The sequence below is a fragment of the Podarcis melisellensis genome, assembly GCF_964234715.1.
Source record: "Podarcis melisellensis genome assembly, chromosome: Z".
NCBI classification, from domain to species: Eukaryota; Metazoa; Chordata; class Lepidosauria; order Squamata; family Lacertidae; genus Podarcis; species Podarcis melisellensis.
In genome coordinates this window covers 14,864,643-14,885,137 of record NC_138547.1, presented here as the reverse complement: position 1 = coordinate 14,885,137, position 20,495 = coordinate 14,864,643, and the positions used below count along the sequence as shown (strand labels likewise).

Genomic DNA, 20,495 nt, shown 5'->3' with positions numbered 1-20,495 from the left:
GGTCAGAACAGGGGACAAGCTGGGACCTTCTGCATAGAAAGCAGGTGCTCTACTACTCACCTATGGCCCTCCCCACTTTAAGAAGCAAGCATCTTCCTTTATAATAACAACATCGGAAGCAGCTCTCCCGGTCTGTTGGGATCCTGGCGCTGTCCACCCCAGGCAAGTAGAACTTCTTTTCGAGAAGTCCTTGACTTTCTCGTTCCCAGTTAAAAAGAAAAATATTTCCACCAGGAGTGCAGAGCTTTAGCCTAGTTGGCCTCCTGTCTAGCCTAGAAAAAGGAGGGGGCGCATTTTCATTCATGCCCGGACCGGAACAATTCTATAATCACTAACATGACTCCTCCACACATCGGAGAAGTCTTGGCACTGGACCAAATGTCGTGATATATTTTCATTTACTATACATTTGAGATTTGTGTTTGCAGGGCTCACACCCTATACCTGTGATTGTAATGTGTTTTGATTGTTTTTAAATTTTCGATTTTAAATTGTTGTAACCACTTCTGGAACCTGCTGAAGGGCAAGTAATAAATGTAATAATGATGATAATCTTGATAATGATAAACTTGTAATATACACCTATTTAATAGCCAGTCTATAAGGGTTCACAAAAAGATAACTCTCTACCCCCCCTCAATAGAATCCCATTCTGCTAATTACCCAGTCTGTATATTAGTACTATAATACCATGTATACCGGATGCTTATTACTCAGAGGTAAGACCCACTAAGAGGAATATTATGTGCAGTAAGTAAAAAGAGGTAGTTTATGAAACGCTAACAACTTATTACCCTGTTTAAAGCCATTTAGAGACTTGTTTGAGTACTAAGCGGTATATAAGAATAGGCGGGGAGGGGAGCGTGAGGTGCAGGAACGGTCACTAACCTGAAGAGTTTTGCAGTTCAGTTAGACTCTGAGGTTGCAGTCCTAAATATACCCACGTATTCCGGGAGTAAGCCCCATTGAATTCAATGGGACTTACTTCTAATTAGAAGCGCCTAGAATTGCAAACTCCTGTCGTCGGAAAAGTTCCTTAACCTGAAGTGCCACTTGGGGAGACCGCGTTGTACTGCCTAATGACATTTGGGGTGGAAGAGGATTTCCAAAAAATAAAAAAATACTTTATTTAAAAAAACACTTCACGTATAAGTCCAAAGGACTGAAATATGCTAAATCAACGGAAAATATTTGCTTTTATTTGGTGCGTATAAGGGAATTGAAGGGAATTTTGGCACACGCACCCTCTTTGTAAAAGCAAATCTATTATTATTATTATTATTATTATTATTATTATTATTATTATTATCGCAAGTGCCTTGAAGACGGTTGAGTCCCGAGCTGGCTGGGGAACGTCTTGTTCACGTTCCCTTTTTTCTTTGGGGAGAACAAAAAATGAAATGGATTACACTTTTATTTCCTCACGAAACTTACAGTCCAGGCCACAACTTAACTTGCTTTCCTTGAAGAGGAAAGTTCCTAAGAAAAGAGTCTCATTTACAACTGCGGAGCCAAGCATCCGAAGTGCATAGGAACATAGGAAGAAGCTGGCCGAGTACCACAATTGGTCCATCTGGCTCAGTATTCCGAGCAGGATCCCTCCCAGCCCTACCTAGAGACGGCTCTCAGGATTAGAACCTGGGACCTTCCGTCTCCAAGGCAGGTGCTCTGCCACTGAGCTACGGTGGTTTCTGCTCAGATCCTGTTCCTCGGGCTGAGTCTCATCCTGCCCTCCCAAGCGGCTCATGTGATCCACTTTCAACCAGCAAGGATACAGGAGTGTGTGTGTGTGTGTGTGTGTGTGTGTGTGTAAGAGCGGGGTGGGGACGACGACGATTAAATGCAGCCATCAAGAAAAGCTTAGGTTACAGCTTTGAAATTTATTAAAACCTTGTCAGTTTCAAAGGCGTGGCTTTGTGGATTTTACTGCGTTGTGGATCAAGGGGGAGCTGAAAAGCGGAGGTCGTGATTCAGCTGGGAGGGCAGATCCAGAATGTAGGAACACACACACACACACACACACACACACACACACACACACACACACACACAAGACAAGGAAGGATCAACACACACCCGCGCGCTTTTTCCTATTGTGTTAGGGGGTTATGGATGGAGAGTCTGTCTGCAGGAACAAAAAAGTCTGAGCAGAAACTTCCAACAGCCCGTCAGTTGGTGCCGGGCTCCCCCCCCCTTCCTCCCCTCCTTCTCCTCCCCACGCCCTCCGACAGCTTGCAACCGTCCTAGGGCCCCCCCTCTAGGGAAAGAGTTCAACTCCCGCCGAGAGAGCGCCTCCCCGGCCGCTTCAGCGGCCGCTCGCAAGCTGCTGAGTCGAAAGGGACCGTCTCGGAGAGGCGGAGAGTCCAGAGGAAAAGAGGGAGAAAGAAGGGGAAGATAAATTGAGAGGAGAGGAAGAAAGGAAATGTTTTGTTTTGTTTTGTTTTTAAAAAAAAGATAAATTGAGAATTGGACGGTGGGGGTGGGGACCGAAATAAAATAACAGCCTGGGGGTGAATGCCAAATAGAAATATCATAGCACAGGATCGGGTCCAGGGCTGTAGTTCTAAGCACTTGTTAGTACGTCTCAGCGAGGCCTTGCAGCGCAATCCTAACCACGTATACTCAAAAGTAAGTCTGACTGAATACAATGGGTCTTACTCTCAGGTAAGTGGGGTTAGGATTGCTGACTTTAAAAAAAAAAAAAACTCCCTAAGTTCTAGTGGGGAGCATGGCCCTTGGGATCAATGGAGCTTACTTCCTTGTAAACACTATTAAGAACCAGGAAGGTTTAGGGTGCAATTATATTCTGCACGTCAACTCAGGAGGCTTTAACGCCGCCATGATCCCACTGAATTTAGCGAGACTTACTCCTTGGGAAAACATTGCTCGGATTGGCCTGTGGGCAGGAAACATCAACACAAATCACCCTTTTTTTATGTAGAGAGGGAGACTGCTTTAGGACTCATTCCTTCTGGAATCTGGTCAGTTTCAGGGGGATTGGTGTTCATTTCGATGTGTGTTTTACAACCCTAGAGACATAAAAGCTGTACCGTGGGCTTATTGTTGTTTGTTAGTTTGTTTATTTGTTCGTTTTAACAATCCAGGTCCTCCCAAAAACATGCCCTTTTCCTCTCATGCCTTTACTGTTCTTTTCCATCCCCTTTAAAAATGCGTTGGAATCTCTATGCGTGTGAACTTTCCTGGGAGAATCCGGTAGGTCTTTTATCAGGCCAGAGAAGGCCGATCTGATGTCTCTTTCCTGAGAGGATATTATTCGGGGGCGGACACGGGGGTGGGGAGATCACACTAAATCATGCAAAGGCTCTTTTGGACTTTAATGTAGCCATATTTTTCGTTGACTTCGAGCTGTCTTCCAGAGAGGTTGAGCGACGTGGCGGCGTCTCTGGCGCGCCTTCTGAAGTGGAGTTGAGAGGAAAGCGCCCCGGAACGTAGTCGGTTCTAAGGCTGTAAAAAAAGGGGTGGCGGTAGTTAAGGTTGGTGGTGTATAACCGGTATCTCAAAACGTGGAAGAAAGCGATGATCTGAATGGAAGTGGTCCTCCTCCAATCTTAAATTCAGTTTAAGACATCTAAAAATTACAGTAAAAGACCCCACAGACCATCTTATTTTCTGTCGACGCAACTGGATCTTTTCTAGTCCCTTAGTAAAGCCTTCTTGGTTTCAAATGAACGGGCATCTCGTTAAGAATCCTGAACTGAGAATTCACCACCAGAGTGTCAATAACTTCAACAAACTAGGTTGGAAATATTCCCGATTTTTTTTTTTTTTTAACAAGTTCCCTTGACATTCTTGGGACTTTTTATCTTTTCCAAACCGACCGTGTGTTTGTTATTGGTGTGTGATTGATGCCACTCTGGGTTCAACAGAACATCTGTGCAAATGAAATGTGTGGATACAAAAATAAATAACTAAATAAATACATTTACATGTCGGAGAATGCTTCGTTCCTAAGTTCAAATTTAGGATCAAAATCTTGGATTTTTCCTCAAGTATTATTACCACCGTATGAACCAGCCACTGCCAATAAACACAGCCAAATCGTATGCATTTACTTGGAAACAAGACTCACTGAGTCCAGTGGGATTTACTCCCAGGTAGTTATACGCGTAGCTTTAATTCTTACACAAACCACGAAGCATCTACCATCCGTTTACAAAACACCAGCTAAGGCTGGAATCCAAAGCGACTTAGTTGGGGCCAACCCCAGTCCGGGGGATTTTCTTTAGAGTAACAATACACAGAGCTGCGAAATTCGACGCTCGCTCGCTCTTTTAAGAATACAATAATCAATAGGATTCTTCTTAATCTTTCCAATTTAGGCCAGATAGAGTGTCGCCGATTATAGAAAATGTTTTGCTGAGGAAAAGGTAAGGGCGCCAAATGGAATTTTTTTGGCGGGGGTGGGGGCGGGAATGTTAGAACAATTTCAAAGAGCTTAAGTTTGTTTTTTTAAAAAATTAAAAAATCGCTTGCCTGGCTTTTGCTGAGTCCTTATATAATTATCCTTTTTCTGTGAAAACGCGCACACGGTAATATTTTTTTTTAAAAAAAACAAAACTTTCATCAGCGCGCATAAAGGGAGACAATGATTCAGCTAATTGTGAACCTAAAATAAGCAGTTTTAAAAATGCACCCAACTTCACACACACACACACACTAGATCTCCCCCGCACGCACACCACCGCATTGCTAATAACCCTATTTAGAACTTCATCAGTGGCGTAATGATAGGAAACAGGGTGGAAATTGCCGGTTAACAGTTGGATCTGGGCTGTAATTAATTCAGTGTCTCTTTTAATCAAACCGAGGAGCGATCAAGTTTCCTTGGTGTGTGGCATGTGTGTGACATCACCCTAAAAGCTGGCCAGCCAATCAGGAGAGAGGCAGTGAGGCACGTGAACTTGGGTTCTTGGTTTAAAAAAAAAAAGTAGAGGAGGAGGAAGAAGGAGAAGAAGAATTCCAAACTAAACCCAGCAAGTTGAGAGGTGTGAGCGCTGATTAAAAAGGGAAGCACTTTCCGCGGGGCGGAGCTGAGCTGTCCTTGGTCCTGAAAGCAACGCGGCGTTCCTACTTCGCCTCCAACATCAGGGACTTTTGCAGGCAAGGCGGCTTCGGAAGGCGACCATGGGAGGCGGTGGCGCGGCCGTGGTCCCGACCCTCCAGTCTAGGCGCTTTCAAAGGTGCTGAAACGTCATTCCAACCTGCTGTTTTTAGCGCGTTCGCCTTCTTGAGCAGAGACGGACCTCGAACAGAGATCGCCTGCGCTGTCCGCGGTCCTGAAACCTCCCTTTCCTTAGGCGCTGGTTCGAAAAGGAGAGCTCGCTCTTCGTTCTGTAATCCGTGCCTCTCGCTTGCCTCATTCACTGCTCTTTAAAAAAAGAAAATCTTGTTATGGACTCTTTAAAAGTTCATTGTTTGGTTAAGTCATTTCCTATAATTTAGGGCTGATGGATCTATGGTTAGCGGTGGCGATTGCGAATAGTTCAGATTAGGGATCTTTCTCCCTGCAAGCAAAGTTTCACTTTCGCCACCCCTACTCTGGCTCCTGTCTTCCCTTCCCCTCTTTCTCTCCCTTGTCTCCTTCCCCTCATCTCTGCAGCTAGCTTGACTGCAGGTTTTCAAGAGGGACAGCGCCTTGGGATCGTAATACGGACCGGCGATTGTTGCTGCACTAACTTTGGATCCGAAGTCCCGCAGTTGCAAGGTCGCTCTCCTTCTTCTCGAGCCTAATCCGGACACCGGCTGGTCAATGTCACCCTGAAAGGCATGGAAGGTGCCAACGGATTTGGGATCGATTCCATCCTGTCCCACCGAGCCGGGAGCCCCGCCGTGCCCAAAGGGGAACAGCTCATGGGGGAAGGACGCTCCCCCTTGGAACTTAGTCCCCGCTCCGAAATCAGCAGCGGCTGCCCGTCGCCCCACTCTCCCGGGAGGGAGTGCTTGGAAGCAGTAGCCCAGAGACAAGGTGTGGCAGTGGGGCTGGAGTCTCACCTCCAAGCGGGGCAAATCTTGGCCCCTTCACAATCCAGAACAGTCACCTCCTCCTTCTTAATCAGGGACATCTTGGCCGATTGCAAGCCTTTGGCAGCCTGCGCCCCATATTCCAGCAGCAATGGACAGAGCGCGCAGGAGGCACCGGTTCGGATTCCCCCCAAATCCGGAGAGGACTTCCGGGAGAAGATGGACAAGAACAACAGCAGCAACTCCTCTTCGGACACAGAATACAAAGGTAAGGAGAGTTTTTCCTAACTCCATACTAGCGCCTGCTGATTTCTGAATGAGCCTCTGTTTCTGAACGAGTAACACTCGCGCGCACATACTAATAGAGTTTTCACTTCCCGTTGGGGTATCTCCTAAGAACCAAAGCTGGTCGATCTAGCTTACCAGCGGCTTCCGGACAGCAAACCCGCGTGTTGCTAGTCCTCGGGATCTGGTATTCAGAGGTGCATGTGGACATGCAAGTTCTTCTTATCCCCACTCCCCCCCCCCTCTTTCTCTCTCGGAAGGTTCGAGGATGAAGGACAGGATAACATTCGGTTGGCCTGATTTGGGGTATTTCCTCTTGTTCTTTTTGTTTCTGTCGTCAGTTCAATCTGTAAAGTTCCGAATTCTGCTAAAAATATTATATTTGGAGGGAAGGAAGCTAATATGAGAACCTGGCGGAGATAAATACGAAACTTCTTTATTTGCGCATTTAACTCCGCATAACCCAACCACTTGCCTGTTTCGATTGTTATTTCCATCTTATTTGCGCCAGCGATCCTCCTCCATGTCTCCTCAGAAGCAAAAACCATTGAGCTCAATTGGATATACTCTCAGGAAAGTGGGTATAAGGGTTGCAGCCCGAGTGTTTCTATAGTCACCAGGATATTCTGGTCTGCATTCTGATTTAAAGTTGATTCTACTCTGGAGAAAAGGCATTCCGACCCCACCCCATATAGACTGGATTTACTGAAATGAGATGGACGGGGTACCAATATTATCAAATTCGTTAGGTTGCGACACGAATGATTTTTGACACACAGATCAATACAAGTTGTCAGGCAGATAAGAAAGAAGGCCAAACTTCAGTACAGAAGCTTCGCCTCTTCGCCTCTATCTGATTTCCTATCATTCGTAATCATCCCTTGAATGATCGGTGGTTCCCCTTGAGTCTGCCCCCCCTTCCCTAGAAAACTTTTCGACGAGAGAACTCGTAATAACGCAGCGGCGACCTTCAAGCTCCTCGTTCACTGGGCCGAGGAGGCTTTGAATGGCGCCAGTCCCGTTAAACAAATGACAACTTTTGAGAAAAATCTGCTAAGGGAAATAGCTCGAAATTAAATACATTGGTGTTTGCAGAGACGTCGAAAGCAAAAGCAGGTCTTCAGTTTAACAATTGGCGGGGGTGCTCGCCAGAGAATGACTTTCCTTCTGATAATAATTGTTTTTACTTTCTTTGACAAATACGGCTTTTTCTAACCGCAAAAGCCACCCTGTCCAGGTCATTTCCTCCCGCCATTTGCCCCACCTCGCCATGAGAAGTAACACCCTCAAGAGATTTAATGCCTCATTCCTCTTCAGGTTTACTTGGAAGCAACCCCCCATGACGTCAATGAGTTCAATTTCCACTCCGTAAGACTAGTTCCGCGTGGTTACTCGCGTGTAAGTCCAACTGAAATCCAGGGCGGTGGAGAATAATTTACCAGTGAAACAGCCGTAAGATTGGACTGAGTTGGAGTTTAATGACAGCACAAACCTAACTACGCCAACTCAGAAGTAAGATCCTATTGAGTTGCGCGGGCGAGGGGGGAGGGGGCTTACTCTCAAGCATTGCGGTTTGGCTTGTCGCCTTAGACAGAAGTCACTGAAAGCAGGAAGAAAGCCTGTTCCGAGATATAGATATATATACAGAAATGCCGGATAGGAACAGAAACAACCATAGTTGCGTGGAACGGGGAAAGGCGCAGCTTTATTCCGAAGCAAATCTCACTGAAATCTAGGAGGCTTGATGCAGAGTAAACAACGCGGCCCAGGATGAGACTTCCAAACCGAAGCTCTTTTTTCCTCCAGGCCAGAATAGGATCTGCAACGAGCAAGACCTCTGCAGTTCCTGGTGGGTTTTATGTTTCCTTTGGAAGGAGAAACTGACAGAATGGAAAAGCGGCCCAGGTAAAGATCAGTTCGTTGGACCGAGGGAGGCCATCCCTTTCGATAGCGGTTTTCCTGTAGCTCTGAATAGCGCGATTACATCTCCTGTGTTGCAAGTTAAGACCTACTTTGTTCAGTGGGGCTGGCTCCCAAGTATGGCTGCGATCCAGATACCCCTTTACCCTATTGAACTCAAGCGGACTCACTTCTGCGCGGACGCGGTCAAAACTTCCGACTTGCAGCCCCATCCGAAGCTGGTTTACTCCGAAGAAACTCCCGCACGCGAGGTTCAATGCGTAGCTTCCTTGCTCGTAAACATGCTCAGTAAATGCAGGTTTAATTTAAATAAAATAAAACCAATAACATTTTTTTTAAAAAAATATAAAAAGTAAAATTCCATCTGCGGCCTGTTTATACAAAAGGCCCGGATCTTGGCCACGCGCTCCTCCTCCTTTTCCAATTTTGTGGGCGCATCCAGGATTAACAGCTGGGCCTGTAGAAAAAGGCAGGTGGTATTCTGGACCCAGGCAGGATCCCCCACTGGGGAATTCCTGCCCTTAAGTCCAGGTCTTTTCTGTTTCCAACCCCCCCATCCCACCCCCATTAACCAATTAAAATTTCAGTTGCTAAGAAAGAGAGACGGGTTTTTTAAAAAAAACCTTCTTCATTCCCCCCCAACCGTAAATTGTGTTGGATTTCAGCCACAAACATATACCCCCCCAAAAGCATTTTACATTACCATTCAACATTTTTTTTGCTCTTTACTTGCTGTTTTTAAAGGCCGAGTTGCTACAGTGAGAGCCACATCAAGGATATATTTAGAAGCGTGGAACTATAACATCAAGATGTGTCTCCTTCTTCACATTTATTTTATTTCTCCTTTTCTTCCTTTTCTCTTCCCCCGCTTCCTCCACTTTTTCCTCCTTCTTTTCCCTCCTTCCTTTATCTCTGTCTTCATTTCCCCTTTCTTTTCCCCCTTTCTTTTCCCCTTTCTTCTCTCTCTCTCATCCCTTCCTTTTTCTCTCCCTCTTCCTCAGAGGAACTTCCCTGAACTACAAACCCCTCTCTCCACTTTCTCAATCTCTCCCTTCTTCTCCCTTCTTCCCACCTCATCACAACTCCAGAATCAGGTTCTCTGCCAACAGCATCACCCTTAAAAACATAGGTTCTTCCTCCTAAGCTCACAGTTCTTTGCACTGACTGGCAGCGCCTCTCCAGGGTTTCAGACACGAGATAATTCGCAGCCCTCCATGGAGAGATGCCAGGAATTGAGCGAGGCGGGTGCTTAACCGCTGAGCGACGGCCCTACCCTTAACGCCCCCACCTTCCCCTCAGGTACACAGCGCCAACTTTCTCTCTGTCCTAGCCTCCTAGTTAGTCTAAGCTAAACATCAAAGCCTAAAGAGGGGTCTATTTTGAGAGAGGGGGGGAATGATTTCTTATTTAGCTTTTCAAATATCAAATTCATTTATTTGCCGCCCGCCCGCCCGCCCCCCAAAGTAAACATTCTGTAGAGGTCAGTGCCACTGATTCCAGGACACCCCCTTTATTTCTTATAAAGAGAGGAGGGGTGAGGAGAAGAAACAGACTTGTTTGCGCCTTCCATCTATCAATGAAAGAGCATCTCATGTTTAAGAGATATTCATGCCTATCTGGACTCGGTTTCTGGTTGAAGGGTTTCCCATATCCCTGGTGGCTCAATTAAGTGGATTATTGTCTTCCTACAGAGAGAAATCAACGCGCGTGGAGGCTGAGCTTTGTCGCTCCTAAACCCTGCCACAATGAAATTTACCATAAACCCCTGTAAAAAAGCTAATGCGGCCAATTTATATAAACCGGAGCCAGCTTCCCCCCACCCTATAGATAAACATAATCTCTTTAAGAACAGAGATAAAGGGGGTGGGCGAGAGAAAGGGGGGAGGAACTGCAGGCCGTAGCCATTTCTTTCAGAGTTACCAGCTTTCACCCTTTATTTTTGCTTTCCATCAATCCGAAATGCCCTTTTTATCGAAAGGGATAGGTCTTGCACCATGGGGGGTGGGGGGAATCGGTTTCAATCCAGATTGAACAGAAGTGACTCCCGTGCGATCTGGGGAAAAAGTAAATCTGTGTTCAAGGGAAGGAAGGAGAGGGGAGCGCTAATGATTTCTGGCAATATCTAGTACCCACTTCCAATGGCTCAGTGTGAAACCACTTTAAATTCGCTGTTATTTAACGTAGAAAGAAAGGGATAATGGGGGGGGGGTATCAGAGCTGAGGGGGGAAGGCAGAAGTTTGACCTGCCTTGCTACTTTTATTTGACAACTGCCCTTATTGGGTTCACTTGCCCGTTCAAACACCAGGCTCCCTGCCTACTCCGAATATATACAAAATGTATTGTGAATCAATCAGAGAGATGGGCTGCCCTCCAATTGTGACCTAGCTCTACCGAAAGCCTTCTTTTCGGGCAACCCAGAAAGTTGAGGCAGTTTTCTTTTCCTTTATGTGCCTTGAGAGAGGGAGGGGGTTGCTGTTTGGGGGTGGGGGGGAAGGGGAAAGTCTGCACCTCTCAATATATATAAAATATCTGGAGAGAGAAAGGGGGGGAAGGGAGTCGTTTGTTCTTTTTCCTTGGATAGATAAGCGATCCTTTGTTTTTGTTTTTGTTTTGGGATGGAATGCCTCAGGAACGCCTACTTTGGGGTGGTCTTTAGCGGGCTGCTGTGGGTTCGAATCCTCTGTCAGGCCTCTGTGATAGGACTTGAGTCAAGCCTCCTTCGCAGGATGATGTGAGGATAAGTTGGATACCACACGCAACTCTTCGGAGCGAGGGCAGGCTTCAAATGTGGTGATGACGGCGGCAATAATACATTGATTAATGCCAGTTTTATCCCAAAACTAACAACAACAACAACAACAACAACAACAACAACAACAACAACAACAACTGTAATACCATTTCTTTTGGATGTTTCTCTAGGAATTTGAGGAATCTGATCAGCCCCAATTTCTTTCAGAGTTAATCCCTGAAGCAACAAAATTTGGGTGCTGTCATAATTCTCAACATTTAAAACCGCGATCCGACATCACTTACCTGGGAGTCAGCTCCATTGAACTCAGTGGGTTTACTTCTGAGTAAACCCAGGTAGGGTGGCATAGCTTACTGTTCAGGGATGGAAACTTCATTGTCAGCGGAGGTGAGAAAGTCTGGGGAGGGGGCGCGGAACCCAGTCAATAAAACCATGGAGGAAAATAAGGATTTTGTGGGGGAAACGGGGAAATTTGAATTTTAAGAAAAGTCAGAGACCCAAGCACACTGATAGAGGCATAAATCCTTTAGAACTCGCTGGGACATTTCTCAAGCAACTAAAATGACGCACGTTTAGGCTGCAGTCTTCTACCCATTTACCTGGGAGGAACTCTCGTGGAATTCAGTGAGGGTTACTTCTTCTGACAAGGCATTTTAGGGTTGCAGTAAATATTGGCGAGGGGGTTTAGGCTGCGTCCTATCCTGGCGTTTACTTCGAGATAAGCTTGACAGATCTCGGTGGGATTTGCTCCCAAATAAACGTGCACAGAATCGGGGCCGTACAGCACGTGCTTCGCTCTGGTTTGAAATCAGTGGGAGGCGGGCAGTGTGTTCACCGGGAAGAAAGTACCATTGACTTCACTGAGACTTACTCCCAAGTAGAAGTGCATAACCAGGCTGGCGCCCTTGAAAGTGCTCAGTTTTGTCCGCATTGCGTCTTCAGAAGGACAACGCGGGTACCCTCAAACCAAGATTAAAATGTCAATTTTAAAATTCAATTCAATTTGACTTGTTTGGTTTATTCCTCTGCTTTTAACCCCGCAAAAGGAAGACTCGTTTGCCTCAGATACCGAAATTTCTCTGGGTTGTATGCAAAGGTAGTGCTACTCAGAGTTGACCTATTGAAAATAATTAGTTTAAATGGGTCTACTCTGAGTAGAATTTAGCTGGCTGAAACCCAAAGGCTTTGTTGAATCTGTATGGATTTAAGGTGGTGTGTTACTTACTTTAGCATTCATTAATTCAGATTATCACTAATTCCAGTTGCAAAAACCTCGGATTTATTTCCATTGTGGAGAACAAAATCAGAGCTGTCTCCAATTAGTTTTTACTCTGAGTAGCCTCACCGAAATCAAAGGATCTAGTCACTCTCATTAATTTCAATGGGTCCCGCCTGAGTACTGTAATGGGTAACGTTGACTACAGATCACAGTTAAAACGAATTAAAGTACTGTACCTGTAGTTTAAACCAGAGTGCAAATCCGGCATCCCATAATTTTTGACACTCTTTGTTAGGAATAAGATATTTTCTAAAATTTCCAGGTTCGTTTCGTATAGCCCGACCCTAGGCATGTCTTACAACTCCCATTGGGTTGAGTGGCGTTTCCTTGCCTATCGTCTTCCCTGTTACTTGTGAGTAAATTGTACTGATCGTGTTGAGACTCCATCTCAAGCCCATATGTTTATTCCTGTTTATCTAGTTGTCTGGACTTCTTTTAAAAAAAAAATCCGTTTGCCCGAAGGATGCAATCTATATTTTGTGAAAAAAACTAACTTCAGTAGTAGTTTCCTGGCATTTCTGATGCGCATCTCGATCCTACCCGTGTTTACCTGGAAGTAACAGTGCAATCTATTCCAGAATGACACAATGAACACCGAGTTTATTTTATTTAAGCGGGGGTGGGGATAGTTTGTATGAATGTCTTCCCAGGCTGGATCTTTCCTTTAAGATCAATATTTATATATTATTCAGTGAAGAACATTTTGGGCAGCACCTAAAGTTAAGCTGTGACATCCCCTTAATTTCAGGGTTTGCACGAAAAGGCTCGGGGACTAGAAGTATGTTTGAATAAATAAGTAATTTTAAGGGAAAATGTTTCAAGGGCTTGCTTAACTCTTAGGCACTTAAATCAGGCTGAACTTGATCGCTGACGCCGACGACTGTGAACCCAGCCCTGAGGTCGATATGATATTGGGCGGGCTATAAATAATTTTAATAATAAAATAAATGTGTACGCATGCATATAGATACTTGTGTGTGTGGTTAAATTTACTGTCCTCTTGGTATATATTGATATATCTCTCCCTCCTCAGTATCTCAGGTCGAGGGTATCTCAAAATTAAGTGACTAGTTCTCTTGAAAATCAAGTACCTTCGGTTTAGAATACAGTTACGCTGTTCCTAATTGGGCTCACGAACGGACTTCTTTGACTTATCAATGGGCCTTACTTCTGAGTAAACATACCTAAAAGAAGGATCTTAAGGCTGCAACCTTATCCACATTTCACTGACGAGGAAGCCCCATAGAAAGCTATGGAAGTTACTTCCGAGTAAACAGGCAAAGGGATCTCATAGAAAGGGGCGCGGACCTGCGCAAGAGAAACGAGCAAGCGGCCCGCGCCCCTTGCCGAGGCGTCTTGGTCTCTTCACTTGTCTTCCCTCCCGCGCTTGATAAGGGGACTTTCCCTTCTAATCTGTCTGCACTGATTGTGGCAACGCCTTTTCTCTTCCGCCCCCCCTTCCCCCCTGCTCAGTGAAAGAAGAAGGGGACAGAGAGATCTCCAGTTCCAGAGAGAGCCCCCCAGTGAGGCTGAAAAAGCCCCGCAAGGCCCGCACAGCCTTCACGGATCACCAGCTGGCCCAACTGGAGCGGAGTTTCGAGCGGCAGAAATACTTGAGCGTGCAGGACAGAATGGAGCTGGCTGCGTCCCTCAACCTCACAGACACCCAAGTAAAGACCTGGTACCAGAACAGAAGGTAAAAAGAGAGCGGGGGTGGGTGGCAAGGCAAGGAGGAGGAGGAGGCGGGGCATCTTTCACCTCCCTTACTTCGGATTAGTTACCCTGGGAAAGTGTATTGTTCCTCCCACTCTGGTTTTCGAAGACCGCAGTTCTATGCAAGTTTATGCTCGAAAATTAAATCCTGTCGCTTGCAGGAAAGTTTGTTTCGGATGACATCCTAAATCTTTGGGTGAAGGTTGGGGGGAGAGCCTACTTCAGGGGTTGCAAAAAGCAGAGGAAAGGGTGTGGTTACTCTTTTTAATAATAATAATAATAATAATAATAATAATAATAATAATAATAATAATAACAACAACAAATGTCATCCTTTACTTTAAACTTCTTTGGCAAAATGTTGTGCCTCCCCAACGTTGGACGGGAAAAAATCAAATCCACAAACTCGAGCTGTTACGAAAGTAATTAACACAGAGAGAGAGAAATTATGTTTCTGCTTCAGTTTAGTTGAAGGAATCTAGTTTTGAAAGATGCATGTGTGTGTGTGTGTGTGTGTGTGTGTGTGTGTGTGTGTATACTGTATATATATCGCATTTGGGAGATTTAACCCCACCCCCCTTGTACTCCAACTCTAACTCCCATCATCTCTGTCCATTGACCGTGGTGGCTGGCGCTGATGGGATTCAGAGTCCAACTGCATCTAAAGGACCAGGTTCCCCTCCCCTGACCTAATAAAATATTATTTTTAATATAGTTAGCTTCAATGCCGCAGTGACACTTGCACACTTTTAAGCTACACAGAGCTCTTTCAAGGTACCACAGTAAAGGCGTGCAAGGTTTTTTGGTTACACAAGACTCTTGGTCAGATTATTAGGCGAAAGTATTCGAATGCCCAAAGAGTTGGTTTACTAATTTTCTTAAAGGTCTTCTTAAATAAATAAATAAAATAAAGGAAAAGGGTTCTAGGTGTCCTGGAAGAGATTCAGATATACAAACATTTTAAAAGCGCTATATGAATGGTAAGTTTGATGATCAGCTGTATTTCAAGCGAAATATTAGTTGCGTGCGTGCATAGACAGAGCAAAGTTGGCTACAAGTCTTTTTTGGAGCGCGGGGGGTGATCTAGGAACGTAAAGGGGGTCTTTCCCCACGTTTACGCAAAGGTAAACCAGCCTGTACGTTCCAAGGGCATGTAAAATACTTCACGCTTACATTTTAGTGTGGCGTCGCTTACTTTGTATTTTAATTAAAATCCTTGAGGGCAACGATCTCCATCTCTCCCCCCCCCGGGGGGGGAACAGAGGGCTGTTTAACTCTTTCCTCCTCCTCAACATTCTAGATCAAACTCCCAGAAGGGCGAACGGGAAGGAACCGGGGAGGGTGAAATTAGCAGAGCTACCTATATCCTGTTTTGTCTAGTAACCAGGTAAACCACAAACACCCACAGATCTGAAACTGCTGAGCCCCGAAGCAAAACGCGCTTTTCCTGATATCTACCTGTGCAGCCCTGACACGTTCAAAGAAAGTTTGTGAATATCTGGGTCTCCTGATTGTGTTGGTTGCTCTAAAAGACCAAACACGGGTCCTCGATCTCTTCGTTCGCCCGCGCACAGACACAAGCACGCACAGTCCCCGGATTATTTCGCCTTCGCTGACTTGCACCTGAACGTGTGAATGGTTTCTGCCAACACTAATGGAGTCGGAGGTGATTCTGAGGTCCCCTCATGGTTTTGGATCCTCATTGGCTGGCTGAATGGTGCAGCGATGACCATGCATATTGGTAACTTTGGATGTCTAAATTTTGACACACTTTTGCTCAGAACTGAACGGTCATGACTCCCGTAGGCCCGTCACTGTCAGTGGGTTTACTCTGAGTAAAGGTTAGTGGAATACAACGCAAAAAGTTGTTCCACACATTACCTTCCAGCAACCCCGAGTTTGGGCAAGGAACAGCAGCCAGTTCTGTGTTTCTGCATGGTAATTCGCCCCCCCCCCAAAAAAAACCACCCCACACAGCTCTGCTTCAGTCATATATCATATATCACATTGGCTACTTGTCCTGGGATGATGGGAGTTGGAGTCCAGCAACGTCTGGAGAACCAAAGCTTCCCTATACTTGCCCCTTAAAACATAACGCCTCTCTCTCCCCACAGTTTGGGTGTTTGTAAACAGTCAGGATCCGATCCCGAAATTACAGTAAATGTAAAATTCATTCACAGGCGCAAGCAAATCATCCCACGCTTTAGTCCCATCTCTTTCCCTAGCCGGCACCAACTTGCGTGTTATTAAATCCAGACGTGCTGAAATGAAATAGTGCCTGGTTTCAAAATGAGCGAGATTTCCCCATTTGGAAATTAGCACTTTAACAACTGGCTCAGATTGTTGCTAAGCGCACCTTTTGCTAGCCAGAGGTTCAAACCAGCACTTAGCAAATTTGAAGGTGCGTTCCTCTTATTATTATGTAGATTTTTAAAAAAGGAGTTAATTGCATTCTTTGGTTAGAACTGTCCTTTTCTTTGCACAGATAGGAGGCTATATTTCAGCTGTAAATGAGGCAAGGACGGTACCACGTTCTGATTTTGGGGGACATTAACACAACTTGTTTATTGATTTGTTTGCAGGGAGATTAGACGAGGTCGCCTGTTTTTAATGAGCATTAATTCTGATTTGTTTGCACGGCGGTGAGACGACGTTGCGTCAAAGCAAGTCTCATTCACGCGATTTTCAGCTCACTTCCCCTACTTTCCTCATCCCAAAAAGTCATACATTTCGCGGGAAGTGGTTCAGCTATAATTGTGTGCCTGACTTGAACTGGCTAGTAGGTAGCTGAATTTCCACCTGAAAATAGCTACAACCTCTCTCTCCTCATACGAACGTCCTCACTGTTCATCTTAAATACCTTTCCTTCCCATTCCTCAACGCTGAGCTCCTTTGCAGGAATATTCATTCTGCAGGGAATGTGAGAACACCCATACAGGGTTGCTAACTTTTCTTTATTAGAGCTGCTCTCGTGCTTTTCAGCCGGAGGAAGCTTTTTCCACCACCCATCACCCTTCCGGGGAAAGGTATACGTACCTAAGTTGTGTTTGGGAGTCAGCTTGATGCCAAAGGGCAGAGGAGCAGGGGTGGCCGAGAAAAGGTGGCAACTCCCTACATGGAATCAGGGGCACGCAGTGCGAGGCTAGATATGGTTTACTCAGAAGGAAGTCTCATTTTGTTCCAGTTTTAATTTGAGCCAATGGGCTGTTTCAGCTTCGGTCATACCCAGAGCAGACCCATTGAAATTAATGACCAACTTAGGTTAATTTCAGTGGGTCCACCTTGAGTATAACTCAGCAGGATACTATCCAATATTTTCAGGAATACTGCTGAATGCAGAAGCAATTTATAAAAGAGGAATGGCAGGCGAGGGCGCCTCTGAGCATGTAAGGTGTGCTCTTCTCGAAGGTAAGAGAACACCCACATCTGCGTCAGGAATAAAGTCGTTTAAATCAAAGTATATCAGTCAAAGAACATTTAAAGCAAGGTCAAACTTAAATTTTCACTGTTCACAATGGATATCTGACTCCGTCGAGTTTCCTCTTCCAATAGGACTTCTTAACACGCCCGGGAACTAAGTCTAAAAATTAGAGGTTGATAAAGTAAGAGATTTTAGGCAGTGGCAGGCGTGAAAAGAACTGCATTGTTATAGCGCTTGGCTTCCACCAAACGAATACTGGGAACTATAGTTTACCCCGCCACGGTGCTACACTTCCTAGCACAATTAACAATCAGCAGTTCCCAGTTTCTTTAAACGTATGGTATGCAGGCAGTCAGAAAAAGAGACCTTCTGGCGGATTTGCGGGGCAGTTCCAGCTCGGTTTATTAAAAAATAAGTCCCATTGAGTTCCATGTGAAAACGGGCATATGGCTGCACCCAACGCTGCGGTTCTTTTTATTGAGGTCGCCTTCTCGCTAACCAAGACTGGAGAAAACGGATTCCCAGTCCAGTATTAACCTCACGGCAAACCATAAATGCAACTCCAACAAAAGGAAATAAAGGCCTTTACAGAAAGCGTGTAGAATGCTGCGATATGGAAAAGGAAATGTCCGTTGGCATGTGCACATGCATCACTCGATGAGCAGATAGCAAGTTAAACGTGTGAACGGTCTCTCCACGGGAGCTGACACGAGAGTTAAATCTCATTGGCAAACAACGAGGCTTCTTTCCGAGTAAGCCTGCCTAGGAGCACAATTGCCTCCCTTCCTCAAAAATACCCCTTTTCCTGAGAGACCTGTGGCTTTAACCCTTTAGTCTTCAACCCCTATGAAAAGAGACTAGTTTACACATAATTTGCATTTACCAATATTTCTCTCTTAACCGGCTCGGGCCTTTCCCCAGTGGCTAAATGCTGACTGTAAGCTCTTGAGGGAGGAGACCTGTTACATGTCTTTGTGACTCTCAGAGGAGGGGTGTGGCATATGCATTGATGGTGCTATATAAATAAATAATCATTATTATTTAAATTATTTATTGCCCACTTTCCTCCCTAACCTCTTCATAAAAACATCCCAATAATGGGATATCTACTCCTTTTCAGAGTAGACCCTGTTGAAATGGCTGTAGCTAAATTAGTCAAGTCCATCAATTTAAATAGACCTGCAGTTGTTTAGAAGGCATAATAATAATAATAATAATAATAATAATAATAATAATAATGTATCCATTGCTAGTCCCACTCAGAGTAGATCCACAAAAAAATAATGGACATGACTAATTTAAATCCAATAATTTCACTGTGCGTGCTCTGAGTAGAACTCAGCAATAATAGTTACTATTATTTTTATTGTTATTTGGCATATGGAGAAAAGAAGAAGTTGAACACTCAGCCTCGTGCACGTACCCATTTCCCACATTACAGACAGGTTTCAAGACTCAGCACGTGTGCTTTTCTCAATCCTTTCCTTCCCTCCACCAGTTTCTGTTTCTGGTTTTTATAAGGTTCGATTTTCTTATATGAAGCCTGTTTTTGTAAATAAATCTCTTCCCACCAATCGCAATTATTTAATGCCCGCTGTTTACCTCCCACCCACCCCAATCTTCCCATCCCCGCATTTCCCCTAGAAGCAGAAACTATTTCACAGCCGAGACTAGTCGTTTAATTCGGGAGGGCAGAGAAAATAAGAGCGACGCGAGTGGGTGGGTGAGAGAGCAAAACTCTCCCGGTTGTTTTTTTTTTTAAGCTAAACACACACAACATTGCACATAACACACTGGCCCATTAATAATAAATACCAATTACTGCTTTGGGCATCAATAATTAAGAGCAGTTACAGTAATTACACAATTATTATGATGATGAATAATTTACTCAGGAAAATAGGTCTGAAAGCGCTTCTTCCGCAGCAAAACGGCGAGAGAAAGGGATTGTGGAGGCGGCTTTTGATGTGAGGAGGCGGCTCCCGAGCTCCGAGTCATCGTCCGGCCTGCGCTCGGCAGCTCCATTTAGTAAAAGAATAAGAGTTTTCCCATTTTGGCACCGCCGCATCTCAACGCGTGAGATACACACACAGGGCAACAGATAGTCTGGAAGATACCGGTCAGTTTCACCATTCAACTCTGGTCCATTTCATCTATCGTTTTGTGAGCGTTCCAGCCCCACTATAAGCGACAAACACAAGCGATTTATTTGTTCCGCTCCCCACCCCCTTTCCTCTCAGACGCACAGATTTCTCTGTGTCTCGTTCACACGATTTCCTGCTTCGTTGCTTTTTCTGCGCCACCTCCCCCCCCCCCCAATTGATCGGAGTCCCGTTTTTCTTTTTGTTTTGCAACTGACAATAATAGCGGATTGGCGATGGATTTATACCGGGCCATCTGAAGGTCACGACTTTATTAGTTGTTCCACGGTTGTTTTCCCAGTGCCATTGCGTCACAGCTGTGCTGGAGAGGCACTCTCGCCATATAGCACTGCAAAAGCAGAACCGAAACGAAACAAAATAAAGCAGAGTATTTGTGGTATGAAGAAAGTCAAAGGATTTCACCCGGAAGCTACATGCATAGACGAGAAACAAATCAGTATGTCCACCCCCAAACTTTTGTAGGTACAAACGGTATTGAAAGCTCAGTTGTGCATAACCACCCTGATGAGGGAGCTCATTTGTGCTCATGAGCACAAATAATTGTGTATGCACAATAAAGAAGATGTTCAAATGGTCCTTCTCTCACATACAAAAGTTATTATTATTATTATTATTATTATTATTATTATTATTATTATTATTTATCCACCCTTCACCCTAAGGTCCCAGAGTGGATAACAGCATAAAAGCACAATACTAAAACCAGTTTAGAACAACCTACAATCACATAAATAAGTTAGGTCCTAAAAATATGCACCTCAAGTGTCAAAATCTGGGTGAAGGGGTACGCCTTCAGCATTCACAGGGGAGTTACACAGGTTGGGGGTCACCACAAAGAAGGCCCTCTCCTGGACTGCCACCTTCCTGCCCCCAGCCTCCGAGGGCAGAGGAACTAACCAAAGGGCTCCCCCTGCCCATCTCAGGCCTTAGAGGGTCTCTAGGGAAGGAGGCAGATTTCCATATATTTGGTACCTGAATCA

The 20,495-nt window shown here is 45.0% G+C and overlaps 1 protein-coding gene across 1 annotated transcript in view; it reads left to right on the top strand.

Moving 5' to 3' along the window:
- Positions 1-4,991: 4,991 nt before the first annotated feature.
- The window catches only part of BARHL1 (BarH like homeobox 1), a 38,409-nt gene continuing 22,905 nt past the window's right edge, over positions 4,992-20,495 (top strand). Inside the window, exons 1-2 of the mRNA XM_081897193.1 lie at positions 4,992-6,250; positions 13,693-13,915. Coding sequence (XP_081753319.1) covers positions 5,788-6,250; positions 13,693-13,915 — 686 coding nt within the window. The 5' untranslated portion in view covers positions 4,992-5,787. The remainder of the gene's footprint in view (positions 6,251-13,692; positions 13,916-20,495) is intronic.